General features: G+C 30.7%; 4 protein-coding genes across 8 annotated transcripts in view; 2 read left to right on the forward strand and 2 right to left on the reverse strand.

Annotated features, from left to right (window-relative positions):
* Positions 1-2,873: 2,873 nt before the first annotated feature.
* LOC140667888 (uncharacterized) lies at positions 2,874-4,436 on the forward strand. Its single transcript, XM_072896229.1, has 4 exons — positions 2,874-3,048; positions 3,130-3,336; positions 3,419-3,478; positions 3,570-4,436. The coding sequence occupies exons 1-4, from the start codon at positions 2,992-2,994 to the stop codon at positions 4,434-4,436; spliced, it is 1,191 nt and encodes a 396-aa protein (XP_072752330.1). The 5' UTR covers positions 2,874-2,991.
* A 189-nt stretch (positions 4,437-4,625) lies between these two features.
* On the reverse strand, positions 4,626-5,854 carry LOC140667894 (uncharacterized). The gene is made up of 2 exons (XM_072896235.1): positions 5,543-5,854; positions 4,626-5,384 (listed from the first exon to the last, which is right to left on the reverse strand). The coding sequence occupies exons 1-2, from the start codon at positions 5,558-5,560 to the stop codon at positions 4,626-4,628; spliced, it is 777 nt and encodes a 258-aa protein (XP_072752336.1). The 5' UTR covers positions 5,561-5,854.
* A 3,645-nt stretch (positions 5,855-9,499) lies between these two features.
* Positions 9,500-13,222, forward strand: Nup107 (nuclear pore complex protein Nup107). The gene is made up of 7 exons (XM_072896211.1): positions 9,500-9,856; positions 9,967-10,451; positions 10,600-10,807; positions 11,208-12,061; positions 12,215-12,532; positions 12,630-12,881; positions 12,977-13,222. Exons 1-7 carry the CDS (start codon positions 9,634-9,636, stop codon positions 13,076-13,078), a joined length of 2,442 nt encoding a protein of 813 aa, XP_072752312.1. The 5' UTR covers positions 9,500-9,633; the 3' UTR covers positions 13,079-13,222.
* Positions 13,223-13,334: 112 nt separating this feature from the next.
* LOC140667882 (protein Skeletor, isoforms B/C) overlaps positions 13,335-26,670 on the reverse strand; it is a 71,685-nt gene continuing 58,349 nt past the window's right edge. For 4 of the 5 annotated variants that reach the window (XM_072896214.1, XM_072896216.1, XM_072896215.1 and 1 more), the window contains 8 exons: positions 23,182-23,420; positions 22,501-22,681; positions 22,012-22,032; positions 21,552-21,912; positions 20,809-21,129; positions 20,196-20,319; positions 19,795-20,089; positions 13,335-19,608 (listed from right to left, as the gene is read on the reverse strand). In XM_072896214.1, coding sequence (XP_072752315.1) covers positions 19,471-19,608; positions 19,795-20,089; positions 20,196-20,319; positions 20,809-21,129; positions 21,552-21,912; positions 22,012-22,032; positions 22,501-22,681; positions 23,182-23,420 — 1,680 coding nt within the window. In that variant the 3' untranslated portion in view covers positions 13,335-19,470. The remainder of the gene's footprint in view (positions 19,609-19,794; positions 20,090-20,195; positions 20,320-20,808; positions 21,130-21,551; positions 21,913-22,011; positions 22,033-22,500; positions 22,682-23,181; positions 23,421-26,670) is intronic. The other variant, XM_072896217.1, reaches the window with a different exon arrangement.

The following is a 26,670-nucleotide window of genomic DNA, read 5'->3' on the forward strand; positions in this document are numbered from 1 at the left end:
TCATGTCATTTAGGATTGAACCTCGAAGCCAGAGGCCCGGTCTCGCGGCGTTGATGTGTTGATATTAGTAGAGCTAATTTGATAGTTTAATCAATTTCCGTAAGCCGACGGGAGTTTAATAGTGATGTCATCATTTTCAACGGCGCACAATGAGGTTAATCTCGCTCGACGAGCTAATATTCGGAGAGTTAATAGAGTTTCAAATGCAGGCAGGACCGTTATTTGCCCGCATCCGTTCGCGAGCGTGTACGTACATCGAGGTATCGAAGCAATGAAAAAAGGATAAACCCGATCGCGCCGAGGGAGATCTCTCGCAAGTCGCAATGATGAATCGCGACGCAATCCGCGATGATTCGCCGTTAAGTAATGATATTTTGCGTAGATTAGTATAAAGATAAAAAAACATTAACTCGATGCGTCTCCCGTTTCTTCTAAATGCAACAATTACAAACTTTAAGCAACAAAAAAATATATATCAAATCAACGAGTCAATCAACAGAAATAAAATCAATTTCAATAAAGTACAATTTTTTGTAAAAAGATTTATCAACAATCGCAATGGTAATTTTATTGTGATAATTTAATGTGGCAAGAGAATTATATATATATATATATATATTTCCTTGCTACATTAAATTAATTAAGACAAAATTACTGTTACGATTGCTGATAAATCTTTTTATAAAAGGTTGTATTAAGATTGATTTTATTCTGTCGACTTATTGATTTAATATATTTTTTTTTCGTTGCTTAAAATTTGTAATTGTTGCATATGGAAAAACCAAGAGACACGTCAAGTAAATTATTGTTGTCTACTAATCTACGAAAAATATCATTTTATATATATATATTTTTATTTATAAAGAAGAGAAAGAATTTATCACAATAAAAAATATAATTTCTCTGGTCACAAACAGTCAAAATCTATGCGGCAAAAGTGGTTATAAAATCGTCGGATTTCGAAGGCGGAATTAAAAATTTGGGGATGTGTTTTACAGTTTACGTTCGGAGGCGGTCCTAGAGTCGAATCCTCAAGCAGGCATATTAGATGGAGGTAGGCAGTTAGGCAATAACCGCTGTCAATAGTACCCGGTTTCTCCTCCTCTCTCCCTGAAGTGGCCTCCACTTGAAAATACTACTCGCTAAATTAGGTAGGTTATATGGGTTTCGTTTCATTTGCGAGCAAACTTTAATAAACGCTAAAATTGCGTAAAAGAGCAAGGTTTTCAGACGAGCGAATCAGGGTCTGGTTGATTTCCTGTATCTCGACGTAGACGGCGTATACAAATACCCCGTGAGCGGCTAAAAACCGCACCGGAATATTTGTTCGCGATTATTACATTTTATTAAATAGTAAATATAAGTAAAAAGATAGAGAGTCTTGGAAAATTATAAAATAATATGCTCGAGGAACAAACGAAGAAGCGAGATATTTTTATCATATAAACATTTTCATCATATAAATCATATAAAAAGTCCATCAAAATAATAATTTATCATAAACACAATATATACATATCGCGTAATTACAAATTAAAGTTACAAAAAATATTCAAATATTTTCTATCTATCAATCAATGGTAAATATTTTATAAGAATTTGCCATTATATTTCTTTTTCTATTTACTTTATGTATATTTTATATTTTAATATTACATATTTCTCTGTAATTGTGTATGCACTATTTATTTATAAAAGAAATATATCAAATTTTATAAATTTTGATTAAATTAATATTTAATAGCATGTTTGTGCATTAAAATGTGATTTGTATATATATTTCGTAAAATATTATATTGTAAATACAAAGACACAATACCTTTTTAATCACAATTTCTTCTCTCTTTCCACGAATTCTTTTCCTTGCATCCTCCTGTCCGTCTTTGTTCTCACAAACATTATGAAAGTCTTATAATTATTTATTTAATAAAAAAAATTTTTTTTTTAATTCGATTCGAGAACGATGGAATTTATATACAAAATTAATTAGGGATATAGCACTTTTTTATACAATCACTGGACAGTGAAAATGGCTGTTAAAAACAGTCGGAAACTTTACAATTTTTCGAAATTTTACACCAAGCGAATGTATCCTGAACACACACTACTTTTTTATTCGTTTAGGCTAAACTCTGATTAATTTAACTGTCGATTCTTATAATTGATTGTTGATTAACTCACAAAGTAACCAATAACAGAATTTAAAATTTTGTATTATCTTATATACGAAAATATCCTTAGCAATTTTTATGTTGGTCGCTTTGTAAATTAATGAACGATTAAATTAATCGGTTTGGTCGAAGTGCTGTTTAAATATCAATCTGCTGCCATCTAGTATCAAATTTACAGAATAAATTTCGAAAGGCTTTCAAATGTCATGTATTATGCATTTTAGACTTCAAATATAAACATCCACTATAATTTATTTATCACATGTTCCAATTATCAATTAATCAGAATGACATATTATTGATTACACATTTCAATTGAAGGCTGAAAATTCTGATGAAAATATTAAGATTTTATACACTATCGATATTTTGAGTATTTAAAGTATCGATACTAGATAATCGAAAATGTCGATCAAATACTTCTTTATTTAACCAATTTTGATGTACATACCAGAGTGAAACCTGAGATCATATATATATATATATATATATATATATATATATATATGAAATTTTTTATTTATAATTTATGGATATAGCACGGACTTGAACCAAACGATAAGTTTATCATCATTGTCGAAAAATGGATGTAGCAAAGACATAAACCAAATGAGAAGTTTGACCGACAGTATCGAAAAGTGGATGTGGCTAAATGTTTCCAATTCCTAGAATTGGATGGCGCTGCTGCACGACATGTAGACACGCTCTCAGGTTTATCTCTGCTGAGTGATCACGAATTTGTTCGAGAAAATCTCATCGATGGTGCATATGTGTATACAAAAAAGCAAATTAGTAGTGTAATTCATATTTCTAATTGAAGATGAGTCTCGTAGCATATGACAGCAGTGACGAGGACTCCGAAAACGAGGAGGAAAAGGTTTTTATACAAATACACGAAAATATAAATTATTTTTATATAAATATTACGCCTACATTATTTAACTAACTGTATTTACAGTGTAAGAACGAGAAAGAAGAAAGTGACACTACAGAAGCTAATGTGAAAAATTTACTCAACACACTACCAAAACCCAGAAATGCAAGTTCTGCAAATAACGTCGAAGACACTGAGGATGCTATCTTGTTAAAAAATAAAACAAAAAATCAATTCATAAAGCCAGCAAAAAAGCAGACTGTGAAAATATCAGTGCCTTCTTTATCAGAGGTACGTATACAGGGTATAGCATATAGATTTAGAAAATATAAATTATTTTATTGAACTATATCTAAATTATTTGATGTATTAGTTTAAGGATCTTGAGGAAGAAAAGGAAGAGAAACCTGCTAGGATTATACAGCCATTACAGGTAATTTATCACAAACATTTAAAAAAAATTCCTTTGAATAAAACTTTAAATGACAAGATGATTAAAATTCATGAATTGTTTATTATTTTAGAAAGGTTGTGGACTCTTCGCACTGTTAGGATCACCAAAACAAGAAACTGCAAGAAAAGCTTTAATACCTCAAACTGTTAAGAATGCAGCAGCACGAACAAATATTCAGCAATCGGAAATAACAAGGAAATTTGGTATAAATCAGAATAGTAAAATGAAAACACAAACTTTAGATAAATCACATAATGAATCGAATTTTGACGATGATGATGATGGATCAGTAGATTTCTTTGGGTTAGATGCTGATAAAAATATATCAGACAACTTTGTATCAACATTACCAGATCTAGAGTCTTCAGTTAACCTTACATTAAAATTAAGTACTAAAGATGCTTTGTTTGAAAAACATATAGATAATACACCACATCCTTCCTCCATGATATCTGATCTTTTAACAAATGACCAATCGAGTAATTCAAGCAAAACATTAAGAAGTAATGTTATAAATTTACCCAAAGAAGAAATAATATTGAAAAACAAAGCAGAAGTTGGTCCAAAACTACCTGTTCCTGAGCAAGAATATAATCTTGATATGCAAGGTAATGTAGCCTTTGATGAAAAGGCAATCGAGTATCTTTGTGGAAAACGAGGTACAAAACGCAAAGAAATCAAGGACACAGATATAATTGAAATAAATGGTGAAGATATAAAACCAGATCAAAGAGAGTGGTTGGTGAAGGCATTGACAGAGGAGCCTGTGCAGAGGCCAGTATCTATGCAAAGCTGTGGAATTAATTCTCAATCCAAGAAGAAACATCAAATAACTTATCTAGCGCATCAAGCAAAAGCCATGGAATTAGAATTGAAAAATCAATGGTCTCAGAATAGAATGGCACGAAAACAAACAAAATCGAAATATGGTTTCTAAAAATGAAAAAGATTTTTGTAAAATTTTTTTTATATTTATGCGCACATGTATAATCTCTTATTTATAACATACATTATATAATAATTATTTTATTAAACTAAGACTATTGTACTATACTAAATTGATCATTTATGAAAAGAAAATGTATTGCAGATATTGGGAATGTACAATTAAGTTTAAGATCGATAATTAAAGCTCATTGGTTTTTTCTAAAAGCTGTTGGTTCAAGTTTTCATACTCTTTCTTTTTACTTTCTAGTAATAATTTAGCTTGCAATAAATTAGGTGGCAAATCACCATATTGAACGAGTGATTGATTAACATCTGCCAATTCGATTGTGCTTTCTAAGTATAATTTATATTTATTTAATATTTTCTCTGGATAAAGTTCATCAACCTGCATATCACTTAAATCTGTTTCTAATTTCTCCACAGCTTGTTGATATTCTTTCAATTTTGTAGATAAAAAAACCTTGTTACAATGTAAAGTGTTCTTATCTTTCTCTGTAGTATCAACAGTATTCTGGAGAGAATCAACTTCATTTTGTACATGATCGAGCTTTGTTTGTAATCTCATGCAATTTCTAAGTAATTTGTCATATATCATTGACATCTGTTTTTCCTTTTGCAGTCGCCTCTTCTCCTCTATAATCTTACGTTCTCTATTTATCCGTAAGGCTGTTTCATCAAATTCAAATAACTTCTCGGCATTTAAAATCAAAGATAACTTCTCCAAACTTTCTTTCAAGTCATTGGGTAGCATCTTAACTTCAAGATCTAAGTTGGATAATAAACTAGAAAACTCTTTTGTAAATGTAATATTCTCCTCTGTTGTTTCCAAGATGCTTCTCTGTAAGTGTCGAAGCAACTCTTCAGCAGACACATTCTCATTATGACACTTTATGTCTCCAGTTGTGACAGAAATTGAATCAATGTCCGAAAGTGCTACCTATATTTAATTAATATAATTAATGCATTATCTTACCAAACTATCATATCTAAAAATATAATAAAAGCTATTGATGATTTATATGATTAACAATTAATAAAATTGGTAACATTATTTTATTCTTTATGTTAAGTAAAACTTATCAAAAATAAATTTACCTCATTATTGTTATCCATTCGATCAAATGTTTTGATCTAACCGCTTACTGTCAGAATAAATTAAATTTGAATAGCATCAAAAAAGAGAAAACGAAAGATTTTGTATCCGTGCTCTGCGTTTTTTTTAGGTTAGGTCACGTCGCCGTTTTTCATATGACAAACGACGCTTTATCCTTGCAATACGCTAGCGCCAACTAGATCCATTTTAGAACGAGCGGAACTACATGGCCAGATCTATTTTTCAGTGCCATGATAAAACGACCAGCTGGTTCATGTCTGTGCTAGATTCATATAATTAGTAGATTCGAAAAGTACACGAAAATATTATGAGTTTATTAATATATATTATATTACATATTATTTTAGCTATGCGTAAACTTTCTTCGTTTTAATACATGTCATAGATAACAATAAATATATGTATTATTAAATAGAAATTATTTTATGTATGTATATATATATATATATATATATATATATATATATATATATATAAAATATATATATGGTCTAATATGCATTTAGGTATATATATATATATATATATATATATAGTCTTATACAATATATATATGTATACAATAAATAAAATTTTATAATATATAATGCAACTTAAATGTATTTTATATTAAAGTTATATTCTTTTATGTTTTTCATAAATTAAAAATTATATTTTATTATAAATATAAATTTAATTTTTACTTAATAATTCTTTTATAATTATTTTTTATAATGTAATAAATTTTTTATTTTATCTGCGCAATTTGTATTTAATTAATTTTTTATTTTCCTAAAAAATGTTACATTTTTATATTTTTTTTCTTTAAAATAAATTTAATTTAACTTATTTATTTAATTTTATAGTTTCAATTTTATTTTATTAAATTATTAAATTTGTTATTAATTTTTTTTCTTTTTTAATGTCCTATTAGCTCTAGCAGGCCTTACTCTTCTTGCTGGCTATGCAAAACCTGTGATAAAGTGATTTGGGGAGTCCTAATTGGGAATTTGAAATAACATAAAATTTGGAAATTCGCGATCATATATCTTTTACGTATTTTTACGAGTCAATAAAAATCGAAGAAGATTCTCCTTCTACTGCCAGTTAATAATAAAAATCGCCGACAAATAAGACGACTTTTCTTCGTTTAGGATCGATATTACGATTGTACGATATAATATCGTTTTTTAGGCACGTCATTCAGTCGTTAAAAGTCGCAAAATAAAAATAAACATATATATATTTATATATATCAAACATTACCACCTTCATACAAACCCTCTATCGGCGGGTCAAAGATCTGTACGTTTAAAATTATTTTATAAAACTCATATATTTATATATAAAATATATTGAAATTATTTCATCTATGTCTTGCAGAATATTACAATAAATCATGTATTTAAGAATATTTTTCCTTTTTCTTCAATTTTTATATACAAATAGTATTTCTATTACATATAATATTGTATAATAAAAGTTAAAAAATAATGAATTAAAAATTTAATATAAAATTTTATCTTAGAATATAATTAAAAAATAAAAAGAAATTTCTCTATAATTTAAAATTGACCTAGAGCTCGTCATGCACGTGGCTATCCCGCCGTCCGAGGGTTAAAACAACGAATTTATCTACAATGTACATCTATAAGTCTATCAATCTACAAGTCTCTACACAAATTCGTTGCTTTAAAATGTAATAAAACCTTTTTATCACTCACCGATACTGATGCGCAACAGCGGAGTTGTCAATATTGAAGCTACGTTGTCTGTAACATATAAATACAAAGTCTAAATTATAGCAGCGCTTAAAATAATTAATATTTAAGAATTTATTATTGTATTCATCAAATTTTATATTCGATGCGTACAATAATAAGCAGATATATAAATATGGAATAATTTTACAAATTAAAAAAGAACCTATTTTTTTAAACAGAAACTTTTATAAGATTTATGTAAAAATCTTTATCTTTGAATTTCTCGTATTTAAATTATTTAAATGAATAAATCAAATTAATTTGTATACATGATTTATAATAATTAATATAGAAATAATAATATACAGATAATACTTACCCTAGGGTTGTTCCGCTGATGCAGGATGCCTCTCCTAGGCCTCCTCCTTCTTCTCTCAGATTGTCAGGGTTGTCAAGATTTATTGTCTTATACGCGCAATATTTTTTTTAAATTTGTTTAAAGCGTACAATAGTAAAATCACGCGATATTTTAAACCGTACAAAAATAAAAACGCGCGATAGTTTGGACGACACTCCCGCACTTTTACGCGATACTTTAAACGGCACTCCCGAATTTCGGAACGATCGAAAATCTCATTTCATCATGAGAAGCACATACTTGAAGTCGACAAGTCAGGCGTGACCAAACTCCGAGCAATAGTTAAGCCCGAAGGAAAATAAAACGAAAGATCGAGAGAATCGATCGCGAATGGGGTTCGCTCGATTCTAGTCCGTGCAGGTCCTCATCTCAGGCCGACTCAAACTCATTAGGCACGATTTCGGATGAGCATATTGTCTATTATACAGACAGTCCATATGATACGTCAAAGGGCAGATTGCTATGAAGGGCTATTGTCGAAGCAGATCGTGCTCTCAATAACCGAGCGTTACAACTGCCCAGTAAGAAATGATGATTGAAAAAACGCCAAATAATTGCCGACATCGATATCGATTTAACGTCTTTTTTTCAATCAATTATTTTTAACTGAAAAGCGACGCTGAGAGAATCCCATTTAGTCGACATCAAGTACGATCCTCTACAACAATTTCGTAATCGAAATCAGGATATTATATGAACAAAAACACGACTGCGGTCGCGATTACGAAACGAAGCTGAGATTAATGTAAAAAAATAGCGTGCTATATGTCACCGAGGCTGAATATTATTATAATATTTTATTTAATATTATTATTTTATTTTGGAATCTTTTTAGACGTATTTTAACATGTTAAGATTTATCGCGTAATATTATTATACGTATTATCGTCGCGAGAAACGTTTACGGCGCGCTCGACCTTGAGGTGATCAAACGCGAGACGCACGTGACGGTGCCGGCGCCAGAGTAAAAACACGTGCGCACATTGACACTACGCCCGCCAAACTCGGAATGGAATGCCTCACGGCTGTACGAGTTACGTACATCGTACGACGTTCTCCCCTCTCTTACTACGCGACGCATGGAGAGGGGAGAGCATGCTCTTTCTTTCTTTCTCTCTCTCTCTCTCTCTTTTGCGCGCGCGCTGAAAGTAACATACATATATATTATATATAATAAAATTTGACGAAATATATGCATATATTAAAATATATGCATCAAATGATTCTAAAATTTCCTAACTAAAACGATATTATTATTGGATATATTTAACGCGTTTTAAAAAGAGTGTACATGTGAAACTCGATTACGAAATATAATTAAACTTACTTTAACTAAATCTTATGACTTGCTGTATACGAACTATACAACAATTCTATTTTCTCATTACATTTATTTTAATGAACAAACATTGTAATAAAAATTATGTCAATGACGTGTGTGTGTTTAACGATTTATTATATAATAAAATTTTTATTATATATGTTACACATATATTTTTATATATGTATAAAATAATTTTAATAATTTCTCTATAGTACATATATACCTATATATTATTGTTATCCATGTATTAAAATGAAAAAAAGATTATGTGCAACTAATCAAATAAAAACAAATAAAAATATGTAATAAAATTTATATTAATATTAATAAATCTATATTTTCGTGTACTTTTCAAATCCATAATTATATATGATTATAAATTTAGCACAGATATGAACCAACCGGTTGTTTTACCGTGCACCGAAACATGAATCTGACCATGCAGTTCTGCCCGCTCTGAAATGAATGCAGTTGGCGCCAGCGTATTGCAAGTAAAAGCATCGTATGAAAAAGGACAGCAATATTTCGTCTTTCGTCGAAACGCGCGTCCAACGTACCGGTATATTGGTTAGAATTAGGTTATATATAGATATGTGGTTTTATGAATGATTGCATTTCGACTACGAGATCAATTAAATTTGCGACATAATGGCACGCTCGGAAAAAAATGATATCACTATCAGGGAAATGATGGATGATAGTACAGCGACTGGAGCAATTTTGAAAACGAACGAGCCTTGGCGAGAAGCTAAAGCAAAACTCTACTATGATTTTCTGCAGAGCATGCAGGCACACTTTTCTGAAACACAAATCTTTGACACAATCGCAGATTTTATACAGAATTGTGCAGACACGTTGGATATAATGAGAGGTACAAGAAAATATCTTTATTTTCACCTATATATATTTTATAATAATTATAGTAAGTGTTGGTGTATTTAAAAAATTTAATTGAAATAACTTTACTATTTATCTCGACAGATATGCAATCAAAAGTTGAGAATATGGAAATAGCTCAAGAGGAAACTTCTTTGGAGAGTGAGAGAAATACATGGAGATTAATATATTGTCTTTATCAGAACCGTATAAGTAGTGCCGGCTTGTCTACTCAAATGGAGCATGACGGACATATAAATAATAATTATATCTCTGAAAAGAATGTTATAGAAAATTTGTATAAATCTGAGAGTTACATTAGGGAATATCAATTGATTATTGACTGGTTAGAGAAAAATGCTCTAGATCAAGCAGATAGACATCCATCCATAGAACTTTTCACTGATAAAACAGTGGCTTGGGAAAATACTGTTCATCAATTGCACAATCAAAATTTAGGAATTGCATTTAGTTCGTCCAGACCACTAGTATCGTTTCTTGATCCTGATGCACCGATACGAGAGGGTAGACAATTACATGATCTAGACCGAGAAGACGATGCCAGACTTGAAAAAAGAATGTTTATAGAGGTATAAACTCTATTCACTCTTATATGACTAAAATTATACAACAAACATTTATACAAATTTTTCAACAAAAAGATAAACCTATAAATGTGATCTGAAAGAAGAAATAAAGTATAATTGTCATGTATTTTTAAAAATTTTTGTATTGCAGGTACGTTGCGGACGTCTTCAAAAAGCACAAGCATTAGCTATGCATTGTGGCCAACCTTGGAGAGCTGCTTGTTTATTGGGTTGGATTCCAAATCATGATCCAAATTACAATAATCCATCAACAGACACTAAATTACCTATTGAAGGGAATCCCAATAGGAGTCTTTGGAAGATGTGTGCTTGGGAACTGTCCCAAGATAAACGCGTAGGTAAAGATCTCTTTAGCATTTAACGCTACACTATATTTGTTTATGCAAATCTTATCATAGTATATATTTATGTGTGCAACTGTATGCACCATAAAAAATTAATTATATAAAAATTATTAGTAATTAAATAGAGCTATTATAGAGATTTACTCGAAAACTTTTAATATAAAATATTTAACAATATTATATAATTGTGTAAGACACTTTAATGTAGATGATAGTGCCTTTGATGAAATATACATGTTATTCATATATGGTTTACATGACAATATGTTAAAAAATATCACTGATCATAAATTGTTCAATTTTTAATTAATATCTTATGATACAGTATATGAATTAACTTTGTGCTAATTTATATAAAATATGTGAATATAAACAAGAGATTTCTGTCATACAGGTATATTTTACCGTGCTATATATGCAAGTCTTTGTGGCAATGTCCAACTACTACTACAAATAGCATTATCTTGGCAAGATGCATTGTGGGCATATGTAAAGACTCTTCTAGACATCAAAGTTGAGTCAGCACTGAGATTAATGATGGTGAAAATTTATACTGCTATGTCAGAGGAATATTGGAAAAACGAAATCTCGTTAGAGGACGCATTCAAGGAATTGCATGCATCGAAGAATCCAATAATACGTGCACAATCCAATAAACCTGATCATTTAATACAAAAATATATAATATTGGATCAAATACCAAAACTAATGGAGGAAATTGAAACTATGGTTGATAGTGGCGCTTGCGATTCGCAGTTCCTCAGATTCCTGGCACATCTAATTCTGTTCTTTAGACAAATTGGGAGAAGTACAAAGGATAAAGTAGAGGACAAAATATTACTGGCGTACGTTCGTGTTCTTATAGAGATAGGCGATCCGACTTTAATTGCGTTCTATACAGCTACATTGCCTCAAGAGGAGCAAATAACTAATTATGCCCATTACTTGGAAGGTGTTAAAGAGTATGAACAGCGCAAGAAATGTTTACGCGCGGCAGAGGATGCAAACTTAAATGTAGAGGCGATTACGAAATTGGTAGTGGAAAATATACGTAAGAAAAATATAGACTCCGATCCAACAGATTTGAAAGGAACTATAACCGACGCAGATATCGAAAAGATTAATGCGTTAGATTGGCTGATTTTCTATCAAAATCAAAGAGAAGAAGCTTTACGGCAAACGAATGCGCTCATTAGATATTTTCTAACTAAGGAAAAGCTCGACGCGGCGCGCAAAGCATTTAACAAGGTACAACTTAGGAAAAAATCAATTGTTACAGCTTTTATATTGACACATGTTCATGAAAAAATTTTTCATGATTTAAAAACAACTCAGTTATATAAATTGCTTTGATTAATTTATACATAAGTTAAATGATATCTGTTTTTATATATTTTATAGATTCCGTCAGATTCGATTGAATCGGTTATGGCCGAATATTCGGGTATGGAATGCACACTCACGAATCTTACAATAACTAGTAATTTATCCAAACAAGCAGCTTCCTCGATAAGAGAGTACCTTTGTTATAAGACGTACCTTGACGTCCAGGAGGGTTTCGACGAATGGTTTTCTCACTATCATCACGGCAAACCTGTGCCACCGGAGGAATTATCAACATATGCCACTTTCACGGAAAAAGTTGCATATGATCATAGAAAGGCACAGTACAATATAGAATTAGAAAGATGGAAATCTACGATGCAACATCATACAAAGGTGAGAAATAATAATAATAATAATAATAATAATAATAATAATAAGAGTATAAATATGAGAGAAACGTAAAATATTCATTTTCCGTATCTGTTTTTAGGCTGTGAAACAGTTGTTATTTAACGTTCTGTTGTTCCCCGATGGCGGTTGGCTCGTCGATTCTAAGAACAACAACGGCGAACCGTGCACGTCCGAAGACGAGCTCAGGGAACATCAGTTGGAGAAGCTGCGCGAGCTTTGCATTCCTAAAGTCACGCTTTTACTACATTCGGTTATGTCCGAAATGAATGAGCATGACGGTTGTATTCAACTGGCAGACATACTCGCCTCCGAGCAACATCAACTATATAAAGTATGTATTATAACAGCAAAATATAACCATTGTAAATATATTTATACATGAATTTTACAAAAATACACATGTATTTACTCAATATTTTTATACAGGTATTCTCAAAAGGAAGATTACGCGAAATATTCAAAAAGATCTGTGAATCTTCTCTCGTCCTAATGGATCAAAAGAAAGATCCTTGGGGATATCCAAAATAGATTTTAAATATATATTGTATTGTCCAATATATTTACTGTGTGAGAAAAAACTTATATGTACAGTGATACCTCTTGTTTATATTATAGAATATTTTTTATAGCCGTCGCGCATTAAACAAACATATTAAATGCAGTCTCTTCGTCTTTTTTCTTTTTTATAAAACCAGTTTATTGTCAACCACAAGAAGTGAATATAAAATTTGATATAATGTTCAATAATTCATAATCATAATATATCATATACCTCATGATTACTTATACATGCTCCTTTTACCCAATAATATTAATAAATGTAGCTCTATCAAAGCCATTAAGATTAATGTATGAAATGTGACGAAACTCATAATTGATAAAAGAGCAGAAACATCCTGAGATATATTTCGCAGCGATACTTAGAACTCGACGACAGTTGATGGACACTTCTAATACACTTTGTATCCTGATCAGATTGCACAATATCGGATATAGAGATTCACGCGCGACAACAAATTGACATAATCAATACAATACAAGAACAATACTCTCAAATAATTCATTGGATTTTATATATATCTAAATTAATATTGTATCTCAAAAAGTCATTAGTGATATGGTTCAGTATATAATCTATTCTATTGTCAAAGAGAACATGCTTTTCTTGTGGGAACAGTATTCTTTTCACAAAAAGAATTTTTTTTCCTCTCAAACGCCTAGCGTAATTTTGCAAGTCATATGTGTGCGCCTTTCAAATAACGCTAACAAATCAACCGAAATATTTACGAAACAGTATGTTACATATAGACTATATAAAGAAAATTAACATTTTCGACAAAGAATGTCTCCTATCTAAATGATGGCTGAGAATTTTACGGCGCTCACGTAACACTCCGCGACTGACACTTTCTTTTACCTTACGAGATATGTCAAATTACGATAAGGATTGACTTCTTATTAAAGTGATTATTTTATGTGGTTGCTCGATGGAAAACCATGCGCCCCGATATCTTAATACTTTCTAAACGAGTTAACTCTCAGAGGGAATGAATAAACAGATAGATATTATTTAGAATAACTCTTCCTCTAATATACATATATAGATGAGAAAAAAATCATGGATTTCGTATTAATACATCAAACAAAGAGACTGTTGTCCGAAGAGACAAAAAAATATCCGACATCACGTGTGTGTTCGCGCTGAAAGATAACAAAATTTTAAAGAGCTCTTGTCGCGAGTACATTTTTTTTTAAATGACTAAGAAATGCTCAAATATATTCAAATGATTTCGTTGGACATTTTTAGATATCTTTTAATCATTTTTGTATTGTTATATATTTACGAAATTGATTAAATGAACATATCTAATCAGAAATCGGTCGACAAGGTTCTTAGTCTTCATTTTTCAGCGCGGTGCTATGTGAATTATCTTCACGTGTAATTAATTTATTTCCGAAAAGAATGATATGTCACGGTGCAAATCCTCGCTCCAATAATTATTTGCGCAATATTGAATTTAAATTCGTATACAACTTTATGATGCGCGTCGAAAAATCGGCGCGAGTTATTTTGCACACGTGTGTCAACGAATCACGTATTTACTCGAAACAGGAGTGCCCTGTCTCCTTGAATAGAGAGAATAACGATTAGACGATTAAGTGTGAAAGTTAATTGTTAGTTACAAGCTAGCCTAACACATAAACGTTGAAGAGAAACAAAAGGTTGACAATTTAAACGTTCTTCGGATACAATTCGACTGGCGCGGCGACAAGTCGTGTGAGACGATCAGTCTTGATTTACCGATTCCCCAGTCTCTTTAATCGTGAAACGTTCTAAATATGTAGATGCACTTTTTCCGTGTAATAATGATATACGTAAAAAGTGCTTTTTGAGATGAAACCGCCTTATCAGTTTTTTTTTCTTTTTTTTTTTTTTTTTTTTTTTTTTTTTCGATAGACTCATCATTGGGTTCTATTCATTTGTAAGAGCAAAAGAGTTCTCTCTTTGATTCTTTCTAAGGATCGGATCAATATCAATATCTGTTAACGTTACTAAACTTTCAGTTTCTTTTTCATCTATTGACGATGAGACTTGAATTTACTGAAAGAGACAATGATACAATGAGAGATTGAGAAAGTTAGTAGGATTAGAATATCTATACAACGTACCTTAATTTGAACGATCTTAAATTGATAGCGCTATAAAAAATTAACGAAATGAAAAGTATTACTTTCTATCATAAATTGGATAACAATAATTTTCTAATATCATCATAAAAAAAATGTTTCAAGATTTTGTTTTAATATCTTTAAATTATGTGACGTCCACAATTATTGATTTTTCTCGGAGATTAAAAAATCATAGTTTAATGAATTCTTATCAATTTTTCTCTTTTGATTCTTTTCTCTTCGTTAACTAACTCGGACTAACGATATCTCGCATTCTTTTCTAGATAGAGCTATGTACAACATAGATGTAGAGAAAAAAATAATAAGTATTCGCACATAGCACGAGTTCCTAAAAAAACGTCTAAAGACGACTTAAAGACGTTTTATCGTCTTTTAGACATCTTTAAGATGTCTTTTGGCTTTTTTGTGCTGTATGGATTATGTTGTTGCAATTGTCCCGAAATTGTCACACTCTACATACCACAAAAGAATCTTTTTGTGAGACGCAATATTTGCAAAGATATTGAGCGCAATATGATTCGACTTTGTCGCATTCCATACATATTAACAATGCATCTTGTTCCTTGCTTAAATATAAACTTTATAATAATTATCCTCGATCTCTTACAACTATAATTATTCATCTTACCGAGAAATTACAAGAGCATTCGTATTTAACGATCGTTTTTATAGTATATTGTCAAAATTATTAGTCGGCACATGTATACACAACACTAATTGTTTAATTTTGAATAATAAAAGAAGAGAAATAAAACAAAAATGCATAAAAAGTTTTTGCAATATCGCGTTAATTTCATTAAATGCTAAAATACTTCATGAGTGAATGGCAATATAAATGAAAAGTAAATATTAATATTGCCAATACCAACCCTCTCCCTCATTAATAATTAATTAATTAATATTATATATAATTATAAAACTTATATAATATAATTACTAATTCAAATATTAGTATTTTGAAAATAAATCGATACTATAATAATATAATAAAATATATAATAATTGCGGTATACTTTTGATAATATCACGATATCGCTTAAAATCTTTTGAAAAGCAAGAATATAAAATCTAATAAAATAAAAAAGACATAAATTTTAAAATGCAACACGAAAAATATGCTAAAGATATAATTTCAAAATTTTTAAAAAAATCTATCTATTAATGCGATTATGTATCTAATTTTTCCAGAATCTTGTTACTTATGGAAAATTGCATAAACATTCATAACAATAATCCATACGTGGTAATGCGATATATTTTGAGTTGCATTCTATCTCACCGCACACCTTTGTCGCTCCGCACGTGTCTTATATAGTAATCGTGCATGGATGGAAGCTTATAAGTAGACCGTTTTATATTATATGTTAATTTAAAGATAAGATCTAAAACTGTAAGAACATTACGCCCTAAATATTATCGCTATTACAATCCGAAATCACGTTTTAAACTGTACAACATTGACGGTATAGCCGTTCGCATGCTGTGCCGGATGACTAATATTTTCAATTTAGTCTCCAGAAACGTTCTCCATAAGTACGTTTTCCTTTATCCTCTTTTTATACGTATTAATGTACAGTAATATAGCTGAAAAGTTTTCTTAGGATCTAAGCTATTATTTGTCACTTATGAACTAACAACTTGGGACGTATCGAGCTGCTCCTGGAAAAATTGAAATGGATAAAAATGACATAAATGAAACATCATCATCACGAGAACAAACAAAATTCTCGAACAAGCAAATAAAATCCGACTTTAAAAAATACGTAGAAATTGTTGATTTATATATTTATAGAGTTGTATATAAGAGCTTTTCCTTTTTGTGTGTTATAATTTTTTTAAACAAAATTTGAACAATTAACATTCTAAGAAAAATACATACAATGAATCTTTTAAGAAAAGAATCAATTATTTTTGTACTTATACTTGAGGTAAAGTTTATCAAATGTTATCAGCTTAACTTCATTCATTGCTAAAATTATAATAAAATTTTATTTGTACATATAGTTTCTACGAATGATATATTTTTCTATGTGTATGTGTCTCTATATATTATTATCTGTACATGTATTATGCGAATATGGAACACTTTAGCTACGCGACTTATGGTTTATCCTTTATTGCAGAATAATACATTATAATTTATAATTTGGTTTATAATCTGTTTCGTACATTTTATGTAATCGAATGATTGATCCGTATACGTATAATTCGTTATGTAAATTTTCTTTAATTATATAGTGATCAAAAAGAGTAAAACACAGCCATTTCTGGGAGCAGCCCGTTTCTATATTGTAAATCCTGCAAGTTGATAATTTATTATTGTCATTCACAGAAGTAGGAGTTTTATCCGCTTACAAACTAGAATCTGTTACTTTCAAAAAATTTTCTTAGAAAAAAACGAACGAAAAATATAGCGATAGCCTACATTCCGAGCAAAGATCTCTCAAGGATTGCTCTCAAGTATTGTCATATCGAAAATTCAGCGACACAAACATCGAGATTAAGTGTGTTATTCTTATTGTCATTTATTTACGTACACAGTAATTAGTAGGAGTACCTACTTAACGATCTTAACGTCTTTTACGTCTCGCCCTTCGTAAAGCTATAGATAATGTAAGTTTCAGAGTTTTTTCTGTTCTGTATGTGTATGATACTTGTGTATATATATATATGCGCATGTAATTAAATACAGACTGGTCTTCGTGCAATAAGCAAAGAATTTTCTGCTGTCAATTTTGTAGACACCTCGGTACTTAGGAGCTGGACACACATTGAAAACTTTACGCGAGAAACGTTACACTAAAATCACTACCCTAAATTGATTATGTATTCCGCTGATTTCTCTTGGTTGCATATATCCCTTGCACGTTTCACGATCACTAATTATAATTATGAGTCTATCTGCCACAGGCCGTTTTTTGTTTTTAATAATTTTTGATAATTTTATACGTGCATACTTCTTCCTTTTATATAATTTGCGGAAATTATTTGTTATTAATTCCACGCACGAATGCATTGCTTAATTATATCATAATTATGTCATTCTATAAAGAACGGCATAATTAAAATCGTATTAAATATTTGAAGAAACAGTTTTGAAACAGAGTTTCTTCTATAATATTTTCTAAAAATATAATATATATATAAACTGTAGCTTCTTACTCATGTGTTCATACGCTTCACGCACAAGAGACCAGTTCCAAAGTACTGCACGGTGTCCCTTTGCCAAGTGGGTCCTAATCCTTGTAATTAGAGACATTTATTTATCTGTACCCAAGGCACATTTTATACTTTCATTCCGTTTTAGGAAGGTCCACACTCTATATAGTATATACATATTATAGCATTGTTACACGTATAAGGGATAGTTTGTAACCTGCATCACTCTTAAGTATTACTTTTTTGCTTTACTTTCTTGTACATAATTCACATTTCGTTAGCGATCCTCTCCCATTGACTATGCTACGTATTATTGTCAAGTCGACAGCATTTATAAATGTACTTCTTACATACTATCGTCGATTTAAAGTTACATTAAGATCAACTATAGCTTTGTGCAAAATTTACATTGTACATGTACTGCTGATGCATATTTCCATCTCTCTTGCATCAATTTTTTTTATATAGATGTAATTATACATGCTAATCAGCTCATCCCCGGATATCGTTTTAATCAAATATCCTTCCCCTAATAATAAATCCCTGTTCGTTATTGTCAGAATTTCTTTGGTTGTCCAGTCCTGATCGTAATTATTGTCAGAATATTATTGATTACCCAGACCTGATCACAATTATTGTCAGAATCTCATTGGTTACCCAATTCTTATCATCATTATTGTCTCAGTTCGATTTTATATTGTTAAAGAATATTAAAATTTCGCGTCTCTGTGTACATGTCATACGTATATATGTGTATGCGTGTATGTGTATGTGTATATATATATATATATATATATATATATATATATATTTGTATATGTATATATTATATATAATATATATCATATAATATGAAATATTTTGAATCTGATAGGTCTTAAAAATATTTTGCTAATCTTTTACCTTACAAGTAAATCTCTTACATGCTAAATACTTTCTTACAACCTTGTATGTGTTTCGCCGATTTAACAATCGTGTGTATGGTTTTCGTGATCTTAAATCGACCTTCTTTCATCATCATCTTTGTCTTCCGTCACTTGTTCCGCATAAAAAGAAGAAGACCTAACGATTCATCTCGAGAATAAAAGGAATGCGATAGCAGACGTTACAAACGTCATAAATACGGGACTGATGCTGTTAATGTTTCCCTGCGACCGGTTTGCATCAACAACATTGATCTTCCAACCCAAATGGCTGTGCGTATAACACTGAAAAAGATGTTATATAAAAGTTTAGTCAAATTTCATATAATACATTAAAAAAAAAATTTCGTAAAATCTAACTTTTAATAGAAAGCTATTTTTATATCGCTAAAATAATTTATATGTTTGTGCGAATAATCGATTGATAATAATCTCTCTTCTTTGACTTTTCCTTAAAATAAAAATTCGTACCTGATAGTAAACTAAGTCCGGTGTGTCTTTTTCTACGGTCCATACGAGCTTGGCAGGCTCGCCCTTGTCACACTTGAGTTCGAGCGTTTCAAAAAAGCTCTTAAACGTCTCGTAGTTATCTGCGTTGTCTACTGTGGTGCGAACCCATTCGCAGTAACGGCCGGCTGCAGTCGGATAGGGATATCCGGTAGAATCATACTTCACGCCAGCAAATACTTTTTGTTTCATTTGTTGCACTTCGGTTTTCTGTCCAAAACCACCCTCCGGACTGTCAGTTATGTAGAACGGATGATACCTATCAACAAACATTACGCGTCAATGTTATAGCGAAGATATTATAGCGACATAGATCTAATGTGTATACTATGAGAAACGTCATCGCGAATAAGAATACAACTCACTTAGCAGGATTGGCAGGATCGTTTCCACCCTCCACGATGAAGGTATAAGTTCGACCTCGTTCAACGGTGATCTCTGGGATCAGCAAGTCATTGATATACCATGCAATACCCCAAGAGGGTGTACCTAGATTAAAATAAAGATCGACAAAATCTTAAACATTGTTATTAAGATTTTATCAGTAAACAAAGTCGCAATTTTAAGATTATTATCGCAATGTTCATAAATTAATATATAATATTTTTTAGTATTGTTCTTTTAAGTAACAGAAAAAATCTATTACGAATTGTTTTATAACATATTCATAATTGAAATATTTACAAATCAGTTGTAGAAATTATTTAAATTGTGTTAAAAAATATGTCAGTAAATTTATTTAATACTTATACATATATAATGTTTATTTGATTGAAAAAAAATTTTTTTATTTAAAAAAAAATATTTTTTAAATTAAATTTTTTAATCTGGTCCTAAGAAATTTTGCATACAATTAATATAGATATAGAACATAGATTTATTTTTGAAATTGAAATATCTAACTAAAAATGAATATACAATTAAAAATGAAATAAAAATAAGATATATGTAATTACATAATATACACCATGAACACACCTGTTATTCGCGAATATCCTTTTTTCGAACCAGTCGGTCCAATTTTAGCTGTAAAAGTATCCTTATCTGTAATAACAGCCGGTGTCCAAGGTTCGATCTCAGGAGTGTCCGGAATATTGTATAGGGAATTTGTACAATCATGGACATTGGTTGACGTAAAATCGATACGAATATCCTCAGTGGTCTTATCGAATCTCTCATGAGCATTGGCTTCGCCCCGTGTATTTAGAGGTCCGATGGCAGCAATCACACTCGTTTCCCTTTCTGGAATCATCTTATCTTGCTCTGGCTCGTTGGTCCTCAGCGGCCGCGTGTACGTAACTATAATTGAAATAAATCGCACAATAATTAATGATTATTCTTATGTTTTATTATGTAATAAGTTTTTTTGTTAATTTTGACAAGTGACATTTAAATAATCGTCAATAATATTAAAAATCAATTAATACACATTATTATATATAAGCACTATTATAAATCAAATCTTTTAATAAAATTACAAATATACACTTATTTGACACCATTCTATTATTCTCATTTGTTTAATAAAATTATTGAACACACAAATTACTTAATGTCAATTTTGTTACTGTAGTTAAAATTAACTCTTGTGTGTATCTCATATAAGACCAGTATTAAACCATATAAAAAGTAAAATATGAAAGGAAAAATAAGCCGCAATTATATATAGTATTTGTTTCTATTGCAATAAAGTTTATAAAGTTTATAGGATAAAGATGTACCTGTTGTTACGCCGTTCTTTCGCTCCCCATGCATGAATACCGCGTCGTTTCTTCCGCCGACCCTCTTATCCGGACACACGCCCCTCTTGCCGTCACACTGAGCAATGTCCGACATGTAGTAATCCTCGGCGATAAACTTGCCGGTTCTATTATCATATCCGATCACGACGACATCACCGCCGATCATCTCGGCCCTGCCTTCTTTACCCGACAGCCCAAACGCCACGTACTGGTCCTCCCTGATGCGGCCCGAGACCCGTATTTGTACATCTTCACCCATTAACTGCCACATTACTTGAACACGGCCCTCCAGCATCTCCTTACAGTTGCTCCCTGGCTTGGGCGTCGGTGTGCTGCTTGTCTGAAAGAGGAAAGATCTCGAGCTGTGATTTATGACTACGGCGGATTATCACCCGTTATATTAGCAAAATCATCCGTTCATCGATCGTGCTGTACTTACTGGATTGTACCACCACGGCGGCTGCTCCATTTGAAAATCGAGAACAATGTCATTAATAAAATAGAGTGAGCGAATTTAAATAATGTAAATGTGATAATGGCTTCGTTACAGGTATATATAAAAGGTACACAAATTAAATAATTATTATAATGAAATTTACAGCCCTTTTTGATATTATTTAATTAAGAAGAGATTACACGCAGCTACCTAAAAATAATCAAAAGCAAAAGCCTTACTCTAACACGAGTTCCATTAAACCTAAAATATTAGCGGTAGAATTACCACGTATATTTTATCAAGTAAAAACGTAAATGTCCCTCTTCACTGTGTATTCAATACGTCTGTATTACGTAAAACGAAGCTTTTCATCGTGTCGCTCAAAGCCACGTTTATTATCGTTTCATAGTTGGATGTTAATGAGGGTACGTAAGGTACGAAAGTTCGGAGCGTATATTAATCCGGTGGATTGGAGAACTCATTTTAGTTTACCGTAATTTTCGTCTGGCCAAGAGCCGGAGGAACGTCGAGGTCCCTTGGAATTAAAACATGGCCAAAATTGTGTCTGTATTCAACACACCATACCGCGAGCCAGTTGATGTCATAGACTGTCAAGTTTCCCGGCAAAACAATCTCAATGTCCTCCCCTTGGTATCCTCTCAATGGTGCCAAACTATTCGTGAATGAAATAATAGTATATATTATAAGTTGAATAATACTTTATAAATTAATAATTATAATAATTATTGTTTAAATTATTTATAATTATAATTATAATTTATAATTATTTATAAATTAAAATACAACCCTAATTTTTTTCTCTTCTTTATTGTCGAAATAATCTATGTTCCAATATAATTTAATGTTTAAGATAATATTATTTCTTCAAAATATATATGTGTAAACAAAGAGAACAATTTACATAAAAAATAATTTAATAAAATTGGTTAAAGTTTATTACAAGATTTTTATGAATTTTAATAAATAATCTTATCAATTAAAATCGCATAATTAAAATACTGCAATTCTGTATTTATTTACTCCCTGCATAATTTATTATATTATGTCAAAAGCATATTTAAATTGTTAGTTTTTTAATCAATGATTATATGTATATTATGCGTAAATTATAATTTATTTATCACTTATTTTACCACTTATATTTCAACTGACCTGCCCACTTCATTGGGAACTTTAATACCAAAACGACTGGGTTCCGTGCCATTGCCAACCCAGAAGTAAGCGTCCGGACCACCGCCGTCGTAATGCAAATTCGGAATATAGATGGTTTTACTATCGAGAATACTGATATTACCACTACGAAGACCGTGCGCCAATCTCGAAAACTCGGGAAGTACTTGTAATTTTGGTACTTTCAAATCGTGTGGTATGAAGACGTCGCCGAAATCGACCTGGAATATATAACATAGATATTTATATAATGGATATTTATTTTACATATCTATATTTTACATCCACATAATTCATATTATAACTCTTTATAATTAAAATTATTTTCATAATTTTGCTAAACTTTTTAAATCCTTAAATATTAAATTTTATTTATTATTTAATTTATCATTTATTTATTAATACAAAAATTTTTTATTTCTGTAAAATTTTTTATTTTTTATTAACTGTAAGTAAAATTTGAAAAAAGTATTTTTATAGTCTTAGACAAAATCAAAAAAGGTAAATCATGGATCTCTATACAATAATAAAATAATAACTATAAAAATGATTTTTACATTAAAAAAGAACATTAAATTTTATTTCGATTGTATACTGAAAAATTTTAGTCTTTTTAATTGGAATTATTTTATCAAAATCGTCCCGCGACAAACTCGCTAATTTATCTGCCTGAAGATATGCATTTACACCCCTGCTGTGTCGTCGAAAGAGTCGATTTATCATCCCTGGCGTTCGAGTTGACGTACCGATGAGGGGTTTCGGCTCGTTTATATTCTAAGTTCCGTCAAACGTCTCAACGCGTCTGAGAAGAGGAAGTCGAGAAAAGAGAGAAGAAATATAGAAAGAGAGAAAGAAAGAGAAAGACAGAAAGTAAAGAAGCGAGTTATCGGTCGAAGGTTCGTAGAATCCGAGAAACGGATTCCACCCTCTTTCGTAAAGTGAGCGGGGCTGCATCCGTTCTCTTTCTCCAAGGGAGCGTTTTATGGAAGAAAATTCAACATTCGCGCGACGATTTCTCAACTCATTCCGAAACCCCGAACAAATCTATTCGTGAATGGCAAAATAGCGAGCTTCTATTATATACCCTGTCTTCCTCGAGCGGATTTTCCTTGTTTTCTGTCTCGCGAGAATAATATAATCGAGTTTCTGTTAAAAGGAAATCCTCTTTTACATATAAAAGTTCTCCTACATAAGCAAACTTTACTATCAAGTTTTCGAGATCAAATCTTTATATAATTTAGAAGATGATAAATTTTCGATACTTATTAATAAAATGTAGTGCACAATTATTTTGGAATAATAAAAAAATTAGATTTTTTACGTAATTATGACAAATTACGTCATAATAATTAATAATATATAATTCACATAAAAAATTGTTATATACTTTTCTTCTGTTACCCAAAGAATCTATATTAAGCATTATACATTATATTGAAAATTTCTGAGATTAATATAAATTTAAAAATTGTGTAATTATTAATATAGAAAACTTATATATATTTAAGTCTTGCATATATTTAAAGCAAAAAATTTTGCAGAATTAAATTTTATATATAATAATGTATGCAGACATTATTAAATTAATATATGTAGACATTATTACCTATCATGTAATCATTTGTATATTTTACATATTTGACTTTGTAGATTCAATAAAACTAGCTTTTTTCAGTAATTTAATAATAAATTCGTAATAAAATTATGCACTATGATCCACACAAATTAAAATGGAAATATCGTAATCAATCCGGTTAAGAATCTCATCACTTACAATTCTGCATTCTAATTATGATCAGTAATTGGTTAATTAAAATTAAAATGGATTTAATTGGGGGCTGCTGAAACAGAAATTGGATAAATGATAGTGCCTCCGCGAGAAATTAAATCAGAAAGATGTTGTATGCGAAAAGAGAGGAAGGAGTCCCGCAGCTGGTAAATAGTTCGCTAACTAAGATTATGTCTTTGAAATCGCGATGCGCCGTGATTTTCTGTAGAAACAGCTTCGCGAGGAATATGCTCTGGAAGTTATACGGAGTACATTTTGCAGAATTCTGCGTGTGGTATATACAAATCAACGGAACGCGCAGAAGTTTCTTCGGTTTTGCAGAAGTCCCTTTGTGCGATGTACGGCCGTACGGCAATTTCATCTCTAACAGGCACAACTGGCAAAGTGGCTGGAAAATTTAACATTTGCATGCACCCGCGCCATAATTTACATTTCCATTTGCGAGGAATACTTTACTGCTGTGCATCCTATAAAGTTTAGAAGCTCCTCAGTTCCGTAATTAATTCCCTTCTACTGACGTCGATTGCCCTCATTAACAAATTATCAAACACATGTCCCAAAATTAATTAAATAGATACAGACGGAGCTTTGTACTCGACAAAATTTAAATTTTACCACTATTATACAGATTATTAAGTATTACTCACAACAGAATGAAAGTTATAAATGGATGTTATTTAACATCTTTAATATCATATCGTACAATTATATGAGATATAATTAATAAGCCCAATATATAAACATTAATTTAAGTGTGTTTGTTAAATATATTTTTAAGTTATATATATTTGAATTTTGTTTATTTTCTCTCAATTTGTATAATTTACAAATTAAATATATATAATTATATCCATAATTATATTGTACGAGTTATTAATTGCTACAAGTTCATGGTTGATTCTAAATTTTACGCGACCTTTTACGGCAACAAATTTAGAAATGGATCACTCGATTTCTCATAAATCGTTTGGAGTTAAAGCAACGACACACGCAGCCGCGTACTAATTTCATCATTAATAATAATTATTATCGACGAGGTGGGACGAACTCCCACGAGACTGCAAAATTTGCATGCGCATTAATCCCATTTCGTTTAAGGGCTCGTCAATCATACCTCCCTCGCCTAGCTGATGGTTCGGTGTACGAGTCCAGAATTGTTCTATACGAATGAGCCACGAGACGGGTTTAATGGCATTTTGAATAGAGCCATACTTTAAAATCGACCCTCCTACGAACTACACTCCTTTATTACAGTCGGAGAGAGACTATACGTATCTAATACTATTTTGAAGCATTAGAAAATATATATCAATCTCATTATAATACTAATTGATTAATTTAATTTATTTTTAGAAAATAAATCTCTGACATTTCTTATCAATTAATAAAATAGGCTAAAAATAAAGAAAATAATAATTCTCTTAACAATTGATATCAACTTATAAAAACAGTAAGAAATAATGTTGCAATATTATTGCAATTTACTGCAATAAATATTTTGCAAAGCAATTGTACTTTTTGTCGATATTTAATGATTATATTTGTCAAACTATCTAACAGAATATTATACATATATTATATTATTTTCATTGCAGATACTTGTTTGTCGTACGATAGTTTCTCCAATAATTTTAGAGTATATATATAATTGATAATAATCACGAATACTGCAAGTTCAAAAC

The sequence above is a fragment of the Anoplolepis gracilipes genome, chromosome 7, assembly GCF_047496725.1.
Source record: "Anoplolepis gracilipes chromosome 7, ASM4749672v1, whole genome shotgun sequence".
In the NCBI taxonomy this organism is placed as follows: Eukaryota; Metazoa; Arthropoda; class Insecta; order Hymenoptera; family Formicidae; genus Anoplolepis; species Anoplolepis gracilipes.